At 58.3% G+C, this 16,127-nt stretch overlaps 2 protein-coding genes across 2 annotated transcripts; one reads left to right on the top strand and one right to left on the bottom strand.

Moving 5' to 3' along the window:
- Positions 1 to 456: 456 nt before the first annotated feature.
- Positions 457 to 14,571, top strand: CYME_CMT436C (hypothetical protein; the record flags this gene model as incomplete). Its single annotated transcript, XM_005539353.1, has 1 exon — positions 457 to 14,571. One exon carries the CDS (start codon positions 457 to 459, stop codon positions 14,569 to 14,571), a length of 14,115 nt encoding a protein of 4,704 aa, XP_005539410.1.
- Positions 14,572 to 14,834: 263 nt separating this feature from the next.
- On the bottom strand, positions 14,835 to 15,941 carry CYME_CMT435C (2C-methyl-D-erythritol 2,4-cyclodiphosphate synthase; the record flags this gene model as incomplete). Its single annotated transcript, XM_005539352.1, has 1 exon — positions 14,835 to 15,941. The coding sequence occupies one exon, from the start codon at positions 15,939 to 15,941 to the stop codon at positions 14,835 to 14,837; it is 1,107 nt and encodes a 368-aa protein (XP_005539409.1).
- Positions 15,942 to 16,127: the final 186 nt, after the last annotated feature.

Genomic DNA, 16,127 nt, shown 5'->3' with positions numbered 1-16,127 from the left:
GGCATTGTCCCAAACTCTAGCGTTTACGCTCGAGTTACAGAAGCGGACGCTTCCCGTTCTGTTCTGACGCGTGTTCGTGTGGATCGTTGCCGACGCGCCACATCGTCACCAGCACCTAACGTCAACAAGCCTCGATAACACACCGAAACCGGCCCGAAACAACCATGACCTCCAGGTATCCACGCTTCTTCATCCGGGTACTGAGACACCTCCACTGACCACCACGAACGACAGCAACAGGAAGTGCTGTCACTACCAAACGCTTGCTCCTGGTATGCACCCAGCAACAGGGCAGAACGTTCCACTGCCGTACCTGCTGCGGCGCTCTGCGATTCAAAAAACGGAACACTGAACAGAGCACGAGATTCGAGCCCCTGCGCTCAACCCTGGTGCCACACCACTGGGCTGCTTGGTGTGCAGTTGAGGCATCAGTTGGCCCAGTAACGCTGCTTGGCTATGCGAGAAGGCTTCATCGTGCGCACCTTGCAAAAATGGCTGAACCAGTACCTTGAACAGTTGGCACCGGAGCAAGTTGCGTGGAGTCTGAGACGCGGCTTCCTCAACTTGCACCGAGCGACGCTGCTGCCGCAAACCCTGTACCCGGCGAACACGGGTGTCACTACGGGACGTCTGGAACTAAGCGGTGGCCAGATAGGTCAGATCACGCTGTCGCTTCCGTGGCTTCATTCTTGGCGAAAGAGCTTTGCGTTGGTGCTGGATGAGGTATTCCTGGAGCTCCGGTACGAACGCACATCTGTCGAGACTGCCTCAAGCAGTGAAACGGGCACAACGCACTGCACTGCATCGAATGCTGGATACGCTCCAAACTCCGAGCAAACTGGGGAAAGCACGCCAAGGCACCCAGACGCTGAAACGGCTTCGTCTGCGTTGAGAGCGGCTCAGCAGCGTGCCACGGGACGTTCCTCTCAGCGGGCAGCTGCCTCCATTGCCTGGTACTTGCTGGAGCGGCTAGGTGTCTACGCTTGCAGCTTTCGAATCGACGTAACGCATTGCACCGTATCTATCCACTTGCCGGGGTTGCTTGACACGTCCGGTGAACAGAGAGCGAAAACAGATCCAACATTGGATGCTGGTGCCTTTTGGATCACATGGGAACGCTTGATGCTCTTTAGTCCCGCGAACGAGAGCGAGGCCATTCGGTTTCTCGACGCCATGAAACTGGAAGATAAGGCGCCATCACCCGAACAGTTTCTTCACTGGCTCCGCCTCGATGGTACGATATGCAAGTGCCTCCATCTGGACGCCTTGGCATTGCGCTGGAAAGATCAGATCGTAGTGAAACCTCTCTACCTCCGAGTTATGCTCTTAATGAACGCCTATGCTGGCAACATCATCCGAATATGGTTCCAGATATCACCGTTGCAGATCCGTATCCCTGGTGGTCTGCGGCCGCTAGCGGCGCTGCTCGCTGCACAACCCCAACGCCAAGGCACCGCAACGCCATCAGCGGAAGCAGAAGCAGGAGAAGCAGCATTGCATGGTAACTACTGCATCAGCCCTGAAACAACGGAAGCGAAAGCGAATCTCTCCGTGCCTTGGGTGCCTTTCTGGCGAGCATTCGAACACAGAGCGCTCCAAGTCGCCTGTGCTGGACAGCTGGAAGCACTCCAGATCGACACGAAGTGGCTTACCGAGTACGTCTCGCTGCTGAACGATTGGCCACCGCTTTCTATTGGTTTGCGTACGGAAACGTGGAATGTTGAGCTGCAATTTTGGAGAAACAAACTGACCACAGCATGCCTGACACTTGCATCGTTGACGCTCGAGCTGCATCCCAGCACAAGGCCAGCAGTGAACGATCTGCAAGTGGCAACCGCCTCGAGTAGCAAAACGAGCACTCCGCTGGCATCCCTCCGGTTGACGCTTCGCCCGACCAGCACACAGCTGGTAGCATTGCGTTTGCACTGGCTTTCGGGCATGCTCTCCGGTACCCAGGAGGACGCTCCCGAGCCGTCGACGTTGACTACAGCGGGGTCCTGGGTGCTCTCGGCTCCCGAGACAGCGAGAACACGCGCAATACTAGCGGAAAATACGGCTGACGCTTTCGTTTGCCAGCAGCTGAGCGCTGCGATTGCCGCTATAGACCTGCAGCTAAGTGATGCGCTGCTTCTGCATCGCCATCAAGGCAACACGAACGACAGAAACGTTAGCAACAGCAACGCGGGAAACGTGGTGATGGAACCCCAGCTAAGCGCCTCAGTTCAACGCTTCTCTGTGTCGGATACGCAACCTGCAGCCGCAGCCGCTGCAACGCGAGGCGAGCACGCGGCGTTCCCGAAACGAACTCGCATAGTCGCGGTTGTCGAGGTAGATAGACTGCACGTTGAGCTGATCCATGAGACGTCTGGGAGGCTCTCACTCGAGTTGCACGGAATCCGGGTGCCCTGGGTCGATCCCGTTGACGCGCTTGCACTCGACAGCGCTAGCATCGCCAACGCAACTGCAACCGGCCAGGATGCCATCGCGGTTGCCTGTCGGGTTTATCGAGAGCAGGAGCGACCGCAAGCAGCCGCTCCATTGAAGTCACATCATCGAGAGGAGCAAGCAGCGCCCTGTCTGGCAGGTCTACAAGTGCATACTGGCACCGGTCACTGGTCTGCTTGCTGCACTACGCTGCCGATCGAGCAGCTGGACGCGAGCGCCCCCACGGAAATGACACTGTTCGCTTCCGAAGAGCCATTTTTGCTGACTGCTTGGTACTGGGCAGGGCACTCGCGTTCACAACTAGTCGCTGTTGATGGTGCTCGCGATCCGCACGCCCGCATACCTATGGTCATCCTGTCCCAGGTGTCGGTGCGTCTAGTGCCGGTTGCAATACTCCGATACGTATACCAAGCTCAAGAGAGCCTGTTGCGCATCATGCGCACCCCCTGGGTGTCCGCAGCGAGTACCGAGCAGCCACCTGTGGATACATCGTTGGACGGCAGTTCGGATGTGCAGTGTCAGCGTCTGCACTTGGTCATCGACTGGGCAGGATTCGACGGTACCGCAGCAGCCGGAGCGTGCATTCTCAAAGCTTCTCGCATGCGGTTGCAGGTACGAAAGCGGCTGGCATTGGCCTCGCCCGGAGCTTGTCTGGTGTTCGAAGCCGAAACCTTGGCGCTCGAGCTAGCGCAGCGCTGTCTGCTCGTGCAGCTCAGTGACCTCACAGCACAGTTACCGCTCATCAGACGAGAAGCTTCATCTGTGCTCGCTTCCGGTGTGCAAACAGATGCCGTTTCTTCTATGGGCATCGTTCGCGTCGGGTGTCTCGCTCTGGAATGGCACCCGTCTGGTATCTGTGCGCAAATCGTGCAAATGCTCCAGCTTTGGATCACCTGGTGTGCGCCCTTGTGCACCACGATACCGGCGAGCAGCTGGCTCCGGCTCCAAACACTCGTCGAGGATCACATCCGCCGAGCTGAGGCTGCCGCTCAGGCAGCGAACGCACCCGTGATCACCCCAGCAGATGAAAAAACGTGGCGCTTATCGCTTTTCGCCATCGACCTCGTATGCGACGACGTAGACGCGTTGTTCCTGTCATCATCATCATCATCGCTGGATCGGGAGCAGCTCCAGGCAGTCCGCCAACACCTCGCGTGCTTTGTGCAGGGAGGTCAAGTCACCAATCAGACCGCGCAACCGCTCCTCCGTTTCGGTGATGTGCTTCTTGATCATCGGACGGCGAATGCATCATCCACTGAGGACGCTGGACGCTCCTACGACCTACGACCCGCTGCCCTGACCTGTCACTGGCAACAGACGACGCATGCTGGTGCTCCGACTGCGTCGAAATGCGCTCTCCAGATCGTCAAGGTGCGTATCCACGCGGACGAGGCCAAATGTCGTCAGCTCTGGTCCATGTGGTTGCAGCTCGAGTGGCTGTTGCACCTCGACGTGTACGATGTGCTCATGCAGCGCTCTACACACGACCTCGTTGATACCATCGGGAGCGCTGACGGACACACAGCGCCCTGCTCAGGGCAAACAGCGACAGCAAGACAGCAGTGCCCCGTCGACCAAGAGGCGCGCACCGCGACAAAGCAGCCAGCATCAACAGCGTTGCTTGAAGATAAGCTGCCTCCACATGCGCCAGCGAAGAAGGATGCGTACGTCGTCTTCGTCGAGCTTCACATCCAGGACGTTCAGTTGCACATGCAGGCTGCAACATTACCAGCAACGCTTGTCCTCGAGGTAGGCGAAATCGAAACTCCCAATCTCATGGATTGCGTCTGTCGACTACGCATCCAAGAGTCGCAGTTGTGGCGTCTCACTGGGAGCAACGACAAGGAGAAGGCGCTGACCAATCAAGTCGACTGGGTCCTCTGTTGGCAGCGCGACAAAGCCGCAACCTTCATTCGGGTTCCGACGGTGCACGCGCTTGGAACAGTCCACGACCTTGCGCTCCTGAATGACGTCCTAGACTGGATCCGTCGACTTGAAGACGCCGTGTATCAGTATCAGCTGGAGCAATACGAGACGTGTCAGGTGCCGAGCTCCAAACCTCCAGTGATGACAAGCACGAGCGCTAGCACGAACGCTACGAAATATCGTAGCACTAGGGATACCCTGACGCAACATAGTGCGAGTGCTAGCGAGCCTGCAATGACGATGACGTTCACCGAAGACGGTGGCGGAGCATCCGTCGCCCGTAATGCACAAGCCGCAAACAGCACAGTCGCGGGCGTACCCCAGGGCAGCACCCAGTTGCACCTGGAGCGTTTCTTCTTCACCTTGTGGCCGCAACACCACACTAGCAAAACCGACGCATCCGCAAGCAGAACACCAGGCGAACAAGCACCGTCATCGTCATCGTTGCGTAATCCAGGTCAGTATCTGGACCAACAGGATCATCCAGCGAGCATCGATGAACTGGCTCTCGCTGATCTCGCTGCCTCCAAGTTAACGCTCCAGTATCGGTATTGTGGACGCTCTGAAGCGCTTCGGTTCCAAGCACAAGCGGTGCGCCTCCGCACAGAGCGCAGTCACTACCTCGGTGCTCAGGGTGAATTGGTGATGTTGCCCTGCCTTCGAGTCCGGTACTGGAACGACACGAGCGCTGCAACTGAGGCATCAACTCAGGCTCGAGTGCAGATTCGACTCCAAGATGCGCGCGTTTTTCTCGAACTCGCCCTGTTGAAGCGCATCTGGCAGGAGTTTCGTGCAGCAGATGGCACCGATGATTCGACAGCGTCAGCTGCAGAGATAAGAGCGCCCATCCCCACGGTTCAAGATCCGAACGACACGAGCGATTCCAAATCGTCCATCGACGAGACGAACGAGGTACACCAGCAACAGCATCAGCAGTCGGTTTCTAGTGACGCGGTTGCCGCCCCGGAGTCATCACGCGAGGGCGATGTTGCGATCACTCATGAAGCGGGGGCCATCAGCTGGCAACTGCACCTCGAGGCAGGTGCTGCACCCTCGCTGCTTCTCATCCCGCTCAACCTTGACGACCAGACGCAAGACAACAGTAGCGACAACAGTAGTAGTACGAGCACATCCTCTGGATCAGAAGCAAGCATTGATGTCGAGCGTCGTACCGCTGATCGAACGCTGGTTGTCGGGCTCTGCTTCAGCGGTAAGGCTGTATTCTGGGATCGTCCCAAGTGGTACCGCGTCCCCGGCTACGAACAGGCGTATCCGCGTGATCTCGTGGTGGCCTCACTGGTAGCAACGGCTTCCAGTCTAGCGAGCTACATCGATGAGCAGGGACGCTGGCGAAGCAGGCCGCAAATACCCCCGATGAATCACCGGCACTACCATTGCCAGACGAGGTATCGAGATGCAAGCACAGGGCAGCACGACTCGATCAGCGCTTTATCGAGTCAAGCAGACAAAAACGGCACAGATGATGATGATGATGATGATGATGATGATCGCTTCTCAGCGTTTGATGTTCGCGCTGCGGATTCGAGGCCTCTGTCGACTCCAGCTGGGGGACTCGCGGCTTCCGCGTTGTGGCTGCGTGGCTGTGCGCTTCATCTGCAACAGTGCCTAGTTCGAAACTGTGCGTATCCGCATGTTGAGAAGCGCCTCTCTTGGTCGACACTGGATATACACTGGAACAACGATTGGTGGCGTCGTCGTGCATCATCCTCAGTCGGCCAGCACCGCAACTCGTTCTCCTCTGGATCATCATCGTCTTCTTTGTCGTCGTTATCGACGTCAGATGAAGCACCCTGCGCGCTCAGTGAGCCTCGATGGTATCAAGTCGACGGCCGCCTTGTTACCCTTACCATGCACGTTGCCGGAGCAGCTGTTTCTATTCCTGTCGATGCTGGTGCTGGTGCTGGTGCTAGCGCTGGTGCATACGCGACAAGCAGCTTGCAGTGGTCGCTGCAAATCGATAACCTCTCAGTTCGCGTCCTGCAACATGTCATTCCATGGACAGCGCTTTGGCTCCAGGTGCAGGGCTCCTGCCGAGCGTTCCTCACTGATGAGCTCGTTCTGGAGCCGGCACGATTGCAACTGCAATTGCAGCAACTAGAACGACAGACAGCTGCTGTGAACAACGACAACGACAACGACAACGACAACAGCAACGGCATTGCTGCTGATGCCTGTTGTGGGTCACACGAGGCGTCTACGCTGCCCGCCCGCCAGACACTGCTGCGCCTGAGCAGCACCGACGCCTTGTGCTTGAACATTACGCCTCGAATCGCTGCTGCTGTGGAGCGAACGCTGCAAATACAGGCAGGCAGGCCAGAGCGCGCCGCACTGGTGGTACCAGTTCGCCCTCAGTGTGGTACGCTCGCTCTTGTCAATGCTAGTGGCTTGCCGCTGCACCTGAGCGCGTACGGTACGCTCGCTGTCGACGAGATGCGATACGTTCCCCGAGCATCGTTCTATCAAGACATTGCGGTTCACGCTTTGGACCAGAATCCGCAGGTGCTGCGTCTCTCCGAGTGGCGACGGTTTCTGACATCATCATCATCATCATCATCATTGGATGCACCATTGGATAATCGCTCTGGAGGTGTATCGCGAAGCGAGGCCCTCAGCTGGGTCGCGCCTGACGCTGCGCTCGAGCTCGTGGCGATACAAGCCTTGCAGTGGCCCTGTTTGGTGCTGGTGGTTGTTCTGTATCGACGCAAAAGCGTTGTTTCTGAAAAGGTAACAGCCACTGGTCAAACAGCAGCAACACCAGATCCCCAGTGGCTCTGCCGCTTCGAGTCGCCCCTGTACTGGGAGAATCAGACGCCACTCTGCTTGTCACTGTGGACGCATGACACCACTTCGAACGTGCGTAACACTCCGTGCTGTATAGCTCGTTTCGAAGCGACTGCGAATCCAACAGCCGTCCAGAATGGAGCATCGAGTTTCGCTTCGCGTACCAATATCCGAGCAGCCTCGTTGTTTGCACCAACACCCTGTGTCTGGCAGCTCTGCACGGAACTGGACGATGACGCGATGGTACCAGACGTGGATGCAAGCAGCACCAGGTTACCTGCACCGTCCATGCTCGGGTGTGAAGCGCAACAACCACGACAAGTGCAATGCAGTGAACACGATGCCTGCCCCCAAGTGACTGCTCCGAATGTGTGCCGAACCGGTGAACACGGCGTCAGCAATGCATCTGCAGTTGCGAGTGTGCATCCTGCCTCGTACTTGTGGTCCTGGTTCGTGGACCTTGCCCAGAATGTTCGCGACGACGAATCCCGAGTGCTCTGGTTGGGTCCATTGGCACCGTCTCCGATACCGAGTCGTCGTCCGCGAACGCGCTCTGCGAGGCACCTGAATCCGGAGCCGGACCCCATCTGGGGTGCGCTGCTCACTGCCCAGGTCATTCGTCGTGTACCAACGAGTAACGAGGCGGTGAGCGTGCCTCTTGTGTTGGTGACGCTCCATGCACCCTGGCAAATACGGAATGCATCGATCGAACCTGTTTTCGTGGATCGAGCGACACTGCTCTGGCCTGGTCAAGTGTATCGCAGCTGTCGGATGGATGCACTGTTTGATCTCGAGTGTGCGCTATCCGCAGCAAAAGCAGTAGCGTCAACGACTGGAGCACCAAGTGCACCAACGGATCCCTCGAGGAAGCGTTTGGCAACAAGAGCGACACTAGGTGGCGCTCCCGAAAGCGAAACGAATCTTCACGACCAGCACCAGCACCAGCACCAGCACCAGCACCCTGCCCGGAATGCCTCGGACAGCGCTGAGGATACGAGCATCCCCACGAGCTGCTGCTGGCAACCAGCACACTGGGTATCGCTGGCGTTGCCGGAGGCGTTCGAGCCGCCTCCTATGGCGCTGCTGGAGGAGCTCCAAGTCGACAGTACCGCCGCTGCCGCCAATGCCAACGCGAAAGACTGCACCCGTGCTGGTGTGCCAGGCGCTCGTCGAGCTACCGTCCAGGAGGTGGCAGGCTGGCGTCAGCAGCGACGCCCAAAAGCCGCCACCAGCCACCAGCGGCATCTGCCTCGATATCGAGGACACCAGTCAAAGTCAACGTCAACAGCAGCATCCGATTCATCGGCATTCTTGTTGCCTGGACGTGTCTGGATTCAGCTGCCTACCACAGCGTCGACTGACTTGTTCCCGATTCATCCTTGGCTGGATGAACTTGTAACCTCTCAGACTGAGGCAGTGGTAGCATCCGATCGTGGTGCACTTGCGCTTTCCTCCCAGGTGTGCAGGTCATTAGCGATTCGGGATCGATCACCTCATCGAACAGCAAACGAGCCGAACGCAGCAGCAGCAGCAGCAGAAGCAGCAGAAGCAGCAGCAGCAGAAGCAGCAACCATTCATGCGGATGCGATCGAACACGAGTGCGATGATTATCGTCGACGGGTAGTCTACGATGCGCCCAGGTGGCTGGCACCGTGGCCTTGGAAGCCCGCGGAAACAATGTCACCACTGGGGACGTGTTTTGCAGTCGACTTTGGATGGGAGCACCCACGTGCTTTGCGGCAGATAACCCTGTGCGTTCCGGAACTGTGGTGCTCACTGTGGACAGCGTCGCCGACGACCTTGATGCAGGCAATCCCTGCAGAGAGGCGCTCCTGGTGCTCGCAACTGCGACGACATTTGGCAAACTGGATCGACACGGGACGCCCTGGTGTCCAGTCTGACCTCGAGACTGTGCAAGCAGAGCAGGCTACGGCAACAGCTGCACCGCAAACGCCCATCCAAAGCGTTGCCTATCCCTGCAGCAGCAGCAGCAGCAGCAGTAGCAGCAGCTCCATGCCCTTGACATGTCGCGAGTGCGCACCGCCGCGTCCAATATCTGCTCATACGACTGGTGCTTTTGATGCATTCGAGAACGCTCGTTATGGGCGGTTACCGTATCAAGCACGTGGTGGTGGACACAACGGCGGCCCCGTTTGCGGACAAGTGCTGCCGCTCACACTCGCCCCGTGTCCCTGGACTGCATGGTCGCTTCCAGAGCTCGCACTCTCGTGGCGCACTGCACATACCGAATGGAGTGCGTGGTGTGCAGGCACCAGACTTGCGCATGAGGCCCTGGTGATTTCTCTCTATGCAGTTGCAGGTGAGCGTAAGCCGCACAGATGGACTCGTGCGATGCTCGCGTCTCCGGCGGCGGTGCTGCAGCAGCCTAGCGCCTGGCAACGCCTTGCATCTGCACACGGTGCCGATCGAGCACCCACACAAGCTGCGGTGACGGTAGCGGATGCTGTTGTTCATGTTGCTGCTACTGGTACTCCTGAAGTGAAAACTAGTCCGTTGCGACTAGTGCGATCAAGACACGCGAGCGTATCGACACCACTTGAAACAGACGCTCGTTGGCCGTGGCTTGTATCATCATCATTAGCCGCAGCACCAGCAGCAGCAGCAGCGACAACACCGCATTCGCGCTTGTCTCAAGTGTCGCGTTCTATCGCTCCACGCTTTAGCGCTTGGTCACCTGCCGCAGCGGTGGCAGAAACTTGGCCGTCGTCGTCTTCATCGACACCGACAACGTTCGACGGTGCGTATGTACCGCGTCCTCGTCAGTTGGATGCGGTCGTCTGCGTCCAACCGCTGGGGTATCCGCTCGAGCGTTCGCGGCTGCTCGTGGTGTACCCGCGATACCGCCTGGTGAACTTGTGGCCGGCCTACACGCTCCTGGTATGGCCTGTCGACCAGGATACCGGCGATGAATGCTTATCATTCGGGGCCGCAAATCCCCGGGCAGGAACGCACAGCCCCGGCAGCGACCTGGACCTTGTCGACGTCCGGCCAACAGCCGCCAACGATATCGACAGACTGCTCGCTGACGGGAGCGTCTTTCGCCTCGAGCCTGGTGCCATGGCAACGTTGCACTGGCCAGCTGGTACGAACAAGCCATGCCTTCGCATCCGCATTGCTGCTCCCGGCTGGTACTGGAGTGGACGTGTTCCCGTCACCGCTGGTAGCGACTGGTGTCTGCGTCTTCGCCAGGCCTCAACGGGCGCTTGTCAGTTTCCGCGGGTGCACACTGCAGCAGGTACCAGTCCAGTGACACCCGTGCATCTGGTAACGATTCTGCCGCCGCATCCGTTGCTGGTACCGTATCGGATCCGGAATCAGACGATTGAACGCATTCGTTTCGCTCAACGCCTTGAACCGGCGCACTGTCGAAGCGGCTGCTGCATGAAGCAGACCCAGGACGTTATCGATGACGATGCGCTGCAAGCACTGGACCCGCTCTCGGAATGCGCCTACACCTGGGATGAGCCGCTTGCAGAGCCGATTCTCGAGCTCTGGATCGACGGGATTGGATACGTGGGCGCTTTTCGCTTAGAGCCCGAGCTGCATTCGCATGCTTCAGTTGCAGCTGTACATGGAGAAACACAGGTTGCAACCGACAGCGGTGTCAGCGGCGACCGCACCAACGGGCGTAGCAGGCACCGGGGATATCATGACGGAAAACGAACGGGACAAGCGGTCCAACTGCGCGTGATTCCGCGTCTGCAACAATGCCGGACTCGTCTCTGGCAACTAGTGGGGCTCGGTTGTCGTCGTCGTCGTCATCGCCGTCGTCGCGTGCACGTTGCCTCGCAGACAGCGGTGCACTTGGTCTGTAATCAAAGTGTTCGCTGGTGTGTAGCGAACTCCGCGGGCGCTCCGGGTGCAGCGTCTCGAAGCCGCACGTTCCAGATTCGCCTGCAGCGATGCCAGGCAACGCTTGCGCTCATCATCGCCGAAAACGAGCAACAACAGGAACAGCCTGCAGTGCCTCGACGCTCGAGTCAAAGCCGTGGTGCGTCAACGTCGCTGCAGCGCTCTGTAGACGAGCGACATGATGTTTCGACAGAAACCTCGCCGTCTGAAACACCGCTGGACGCGCTTCCAGCCAGTACGACAATGCACTACGCTGGTGCTGGTATCGATCGCCACGCCTCTGCGTTCACATGTGAGCTCTGCGTACCCGAGATGGGCATTTCCCTGCTGCGGATGACGACAACGACAAGAGAGCCGCCACTTTTCGAACAAGTCGTCTACCTCGGCATACGAGGCGTGGATGCGCGTTGGCATCACGTCAAACGCACCCAAGATGGAAGCGATATGCTGCGTCAAAAGGCCAGTTTGGATGAGAGCTACCATGGTGAGGTCGCTTTTGTCTGCGAGGCACTGCAACTCGATCACAGTTCGGCTCTGCAGCATCCTACATTACCAGGTGCCTGGTGTGTACCGCTGAGGCTGCACAGTGTCGCAGCGAATGACGCTGCCTCGCGCACAAGCCGAGCACTGAGCCTCGCTTCGGATCACGAACGGCACTCGAAGAAGAAGAAGAAGAAGAAGTCGTCGATACGTCCAGATCACAACACGAGCCGGCAGCTAGATCGGCTGGCGGTTGTCTCGTGGTTCTCGCTCCGTCGCAGGCCCGTTTCGTATGCTTGTCAGGGGTCAGCGTCAGCGCCTGGAGCGTCATCGTTATCAGCATCGGTTGCCTCGAGGCGGTGGACGAGCGACGATGGCGCTTGGCGAGCCCCGAAGCAAGCTGCTTGTGTACTGCGAACCCGTTTCGAGTCTAGTAGCACTGGTGCGCATACGTTTCTACGGATCCACTCGGGACAGGTGCGGTGTGGACGACTCGATCTCGACATCGATGCATCGCTGGTTGTTCAAATGGTTGACTGGTTCGTGGCTTGGCGGCGACAAGTCGATGCCATGACCCCCGTTGAAACGTCTGCTGATGCATTGCGAATGGCGTCTGTTGGTGCTGAGCAGCAGGATCAAGAGCTGGAGATCTTCTGGACACCAAGCATGGGCCTCGTTGCAGCAACAAGTGCTCAGCGACTGACGCAAGCGCGGGCAAGGAGCTCCAGTTCGAGGCGAGCTGGAGCAGCGGCTCGGATATTGCGTGACGGCAATGCACCGGCATCGAGGTATTGCTGGACATGTCGCTCTGGGGATACGTCGTCGTCACGATCATCGCTATCGTCAATGCCGTTGTCGCGTTCATTACGGGAATCGTTGACGCAGTGCACAGCGCGCAGGGAGAGCGACTGCAGTTGCTGTCAATATGACGCTGGTGCGAATGAAGCGCTCGGTAGCTCCGCTGCCCAGTACCGGGCTGGCGCTGACGCTTGTCAGCTTTTGAGACGCGCCCTGGAGCAGGCGCTGCTACGAGGTGTTCCCAGTGTGTCCCAGGTGCAGCAGCGTTCTGAACGCTCCCTGCGACTCGCTTTTCACGACGTTGTATGCGCTCCGCTGGCATGCACTCTATCGGTACGAACCGACCTGGTGAGCCTGGGAACGCTCCTGCAATACCGCGGAAGCGAGTGGCCCCGTTTGACAGCACTCATGCTTACACCGCTCATGAATGTTCAGGATGCATCGCTGTGGCTACGCGAACTCGTCCTCGACGGTACCTTTGAGACAAGCGACGACCTGGTGCAGCACCTGGTGCGCCATTATCAACAACAACTGAACCGGGAGGTTTGGAAAGTCATCAGTTCTGCGGAATGGTTAGGGAATCCGGCACGATATGCGCGCCATTTAAGTCGACTTGTTCGTCAGATAGCGAGACAACTCGGAGCGTTGTTGCGTCAGCGCCATCGGCACCGTATCTTAGGAGCAGCGGCAGCGTTGTCGCTGGGGTATGGCGCGGGGTTAGGTGCAGCCTCCCTGGATGCATTCCATCGAATGATAGCGCTGGCAGCGGGAACCCTCAGGCAACATATAGGGCTGGCGACGCTCGCCCTTGATATTGCAGCGCGCATGCCAGGCGCTGCACACAACCGGAGCATCCCGGACGCGAACAGCGGGGCAGCACGGTTCCTTGAGCGTCGCGTTCAAGTTTCAGGTACCGGAGGTGCGTCTCATGGGCACCAGCACCAGCAGCGGTACTCGAAAACGGATGCAGTGGTGCCTGGGTCACCAGCCGAGCGTGCCAGCAGCTCCAAGGTGGAGCGTCTTCGGCGGCGGTGGCGGTGGCGGTGGTGGTGGCATGCCGCGGCCGGCCAACGAATGGGCATCCTCCTCGCGACACCGCTTCTGTTCATGATGCAGGCAACGGCTACGGTGCTGGCAATAGCTCGGGATCTGTTAGACCAAGCAGCGTGGCATCTGATTGAATCGGCTGCTGGGGAGACCGCATGGACGTGGAGCGTTGCCGAATGGAGCGCTCCGTTGAGACCTCCGCGGATGCCCAGCACAAAGCTGGATCACAGCTACGACATCGAAGATGCAGTGCTGGGATACGAACTGTGGCAGATGCTCGATCAGGCGAGCTCCTCGGAACTTTTGTCGGAGCAGTATCGCTTTTGTTGTCGTCCAGTGCCGAACGAGGCTGTGTTGTGCACGAATCGGCGTCTCTGGCACTTGCGGCTACCGACAAACGGTCCGTTTTCCGTGAATCGCTCAAGTTGCTCGTGGCAGGTCCTGGATGAGCTCCAGTGGAGCGACGTGATCATGTTGTGGCTGATGCCTCCCGGCTACGACAAGCTGCATGTGCTTGCCCTGGCACCGGAACAGGTCATGCCGCAAATCCGTTGCCCCTGTGTGCTGAACCTGAAGCAGCGTCAGCATCCAGTTCGAGCAGATACCGCTGCGCAGGCGACGCTCACAAAGGAAAGCAGGTGCTGGCGATGCTTCTGGCGGCGAGTCTACTGGTTCATCCAGCGTTGGGTACCGGCATCCGCCGACGATCTTGTTCTGCGTTTGAAAATGCTTCCGAGACGTACCAGCAGAGGCTGGCGGCTCCTCACGATTCCGTTGACGAGCGCAGTTGTGGCGAACGCCGTTGCAGACCGGCTCCAAACAGTGTGGTATGTCGCGCTTTGCAGGTCTCGTTCGCCCTGCTCCCGAGTTGTCGTGATGGAGCGCTGGTGGTTGCCCCAGCTCCGACTAGACCAGTCCGGCCCCCGGGAACAAGCGGAGTGCCCGGAAGCACCCTGGCGCGTCCAAAAGCGCTCAAAGGCATCGCCAGACTCGCGCTGCAACACCACTGCATCGATTATAGGACGGACGGATGCCAAACAAGCGGGTTACGGGGAATCTGCAACACCGAACGCATGGCAACGGTGTCGGCAGCCGCACTTGTTCCAAGGTTTTGTACCAGTGCCCCGTGGCTGGGCAGATGCCCTGTACGCATACGACGCTTCGGTATCGTTTCCACTCGGTGTCTATTTTCGTTCATGACATGCGCAATGTGGTGAGATGCTCCAGTGTCGACGTCGGGCATCGAAAACGAACGCTTCGGCTTCATCGAATGGAGGCGCGGGATCCATTGTTTCAGCGGATCGTGCACCTGGTCGACACTGGTGCGTTGATGCGTCTACTCGACAAGTTGCTCGCGCCTAGACGCGTATTTGGACCTTTCGTGGTGGCCAGCGGCGCAACAAAAGCTCGAAAACAGGATGCATTGCTGGGGAACGGTCTCCGCGGGTCACGAGCTGCTCGCGTTAGTGCTGCACCAAATCATGCTGCTCCTTTGTGTCCTTGTATTCATTGCGATGCTGCTTTTCGCGTAAACCGCTTTTGCCTTGTCGCTTTTCAAGCTCCGCTGCGATCTGGTTGGGATGGACTCCCAGATCCGCCCACAGTACCAAAAGGTGGTACAACAGGTCGGCGCTTTCTTCCACGACGCGATCAGGTCGATTTTGCACAGCATCTAGTGCCACTTCAAGCGCTTCCTCGCCGACTTTCTGGGCGATTTTATGGCGTCCTTTCGCGAAGAGCTTCGCTGTCCATGATTTCTCCGGGTCTGCTGACCGTCGTGACTCGATCACTTCATGGACTCGAGAGAGCGTCGCTGCGAGTGCGGCAAACACACCCGATTCCAGACTATTAGGAGATGCAGCGTTGGGAGCACCGCTTGCTGATGATGCGAAGCTTTCGGATGCGGACGTGGAAGGCTCGTCACTGTTCCCGAGCGGTTGACGCTCGAGTAGGATCATGGCGTGACAGCCGACGCTGCGATTCTCCCCGATGCTATCTACTTTTTCGTGTGTTTTTGCTTTCAAATTCACTTGTTCGAGACTAAGCCCCAAAAGTCCCGCTATATTCTGGCGTATTTGTTCTTTGTGCGGGGCGAGCTTGGGCCGTTCCAGAATGACAGTAACGTCGAGGTTCGCGATGCGGTACCCCTGTTGAAGCATCATAGCCCCGGCTGCCCGGAGAAAAACATCCGAAGTTGCCCCTTTCCATTGGGGGTCGGTGTCCGGGAAAAGCTGGCCAATGTCCGGCAGTGCCAAGGCACCCAAAATCGCGTCCGTAACAGCGTGGTAGACGGCGTCGCCGTCCGAGTGCGCTGCGCAACCACGATCGTGCTCGAGACGCACACCACCGAGAATCAGAGGTAGTCCAGGTTCCAGGCGATGCAGATCAAAGCCGTGGCCCACTCTGAGAGCCGACGCTTGAACTGAGAGCCGGCGTTGAAGAGACGGAACACGGGCTCGCGGTTTTGGAACGTTGGTGCACGGTCGATGGTAGCGAGCTACTACTCGGTTCCCGAGGGTTCCAATGCGGTGTTTTCTGTGCGTGAAGTGTATTGTCGGAGCCAGAAACATGGTCAAGAACTGATTACTAGATCGAAAACAAAACAGTGCGAGGAACGCCAACACGAGTGCGTACGCCCTCTCGAGTGCAACCGTTCAAAACCTGTCGCGCGGCAGTACACCAGGAAACGCAGCATTCGACGTACTTGGCATCGTGTCGCGGATTCGCTGCGGTGGATGCAGCGTACGCATTCGTCG

The sequence above is a fragment of the Cyanidioschyzon merolae genome, chromosome 20, assembly GCF_000091205.1.
Source record: "Cyanidioschyzon merolae strain 10D DNA, chromosome 20, complete genome".
NCBI lineage: Eukaryota > Rhodophyta > Bangiophyceae > Cyanidiales > Cyanidiaceae > Cyanidioschyzon > Cyanidioschyzon merolae.
Note: the sequence above shows the minus strand (reverse complement) of the source record. Positions and strands in the feature narration are given on the sequence as shown.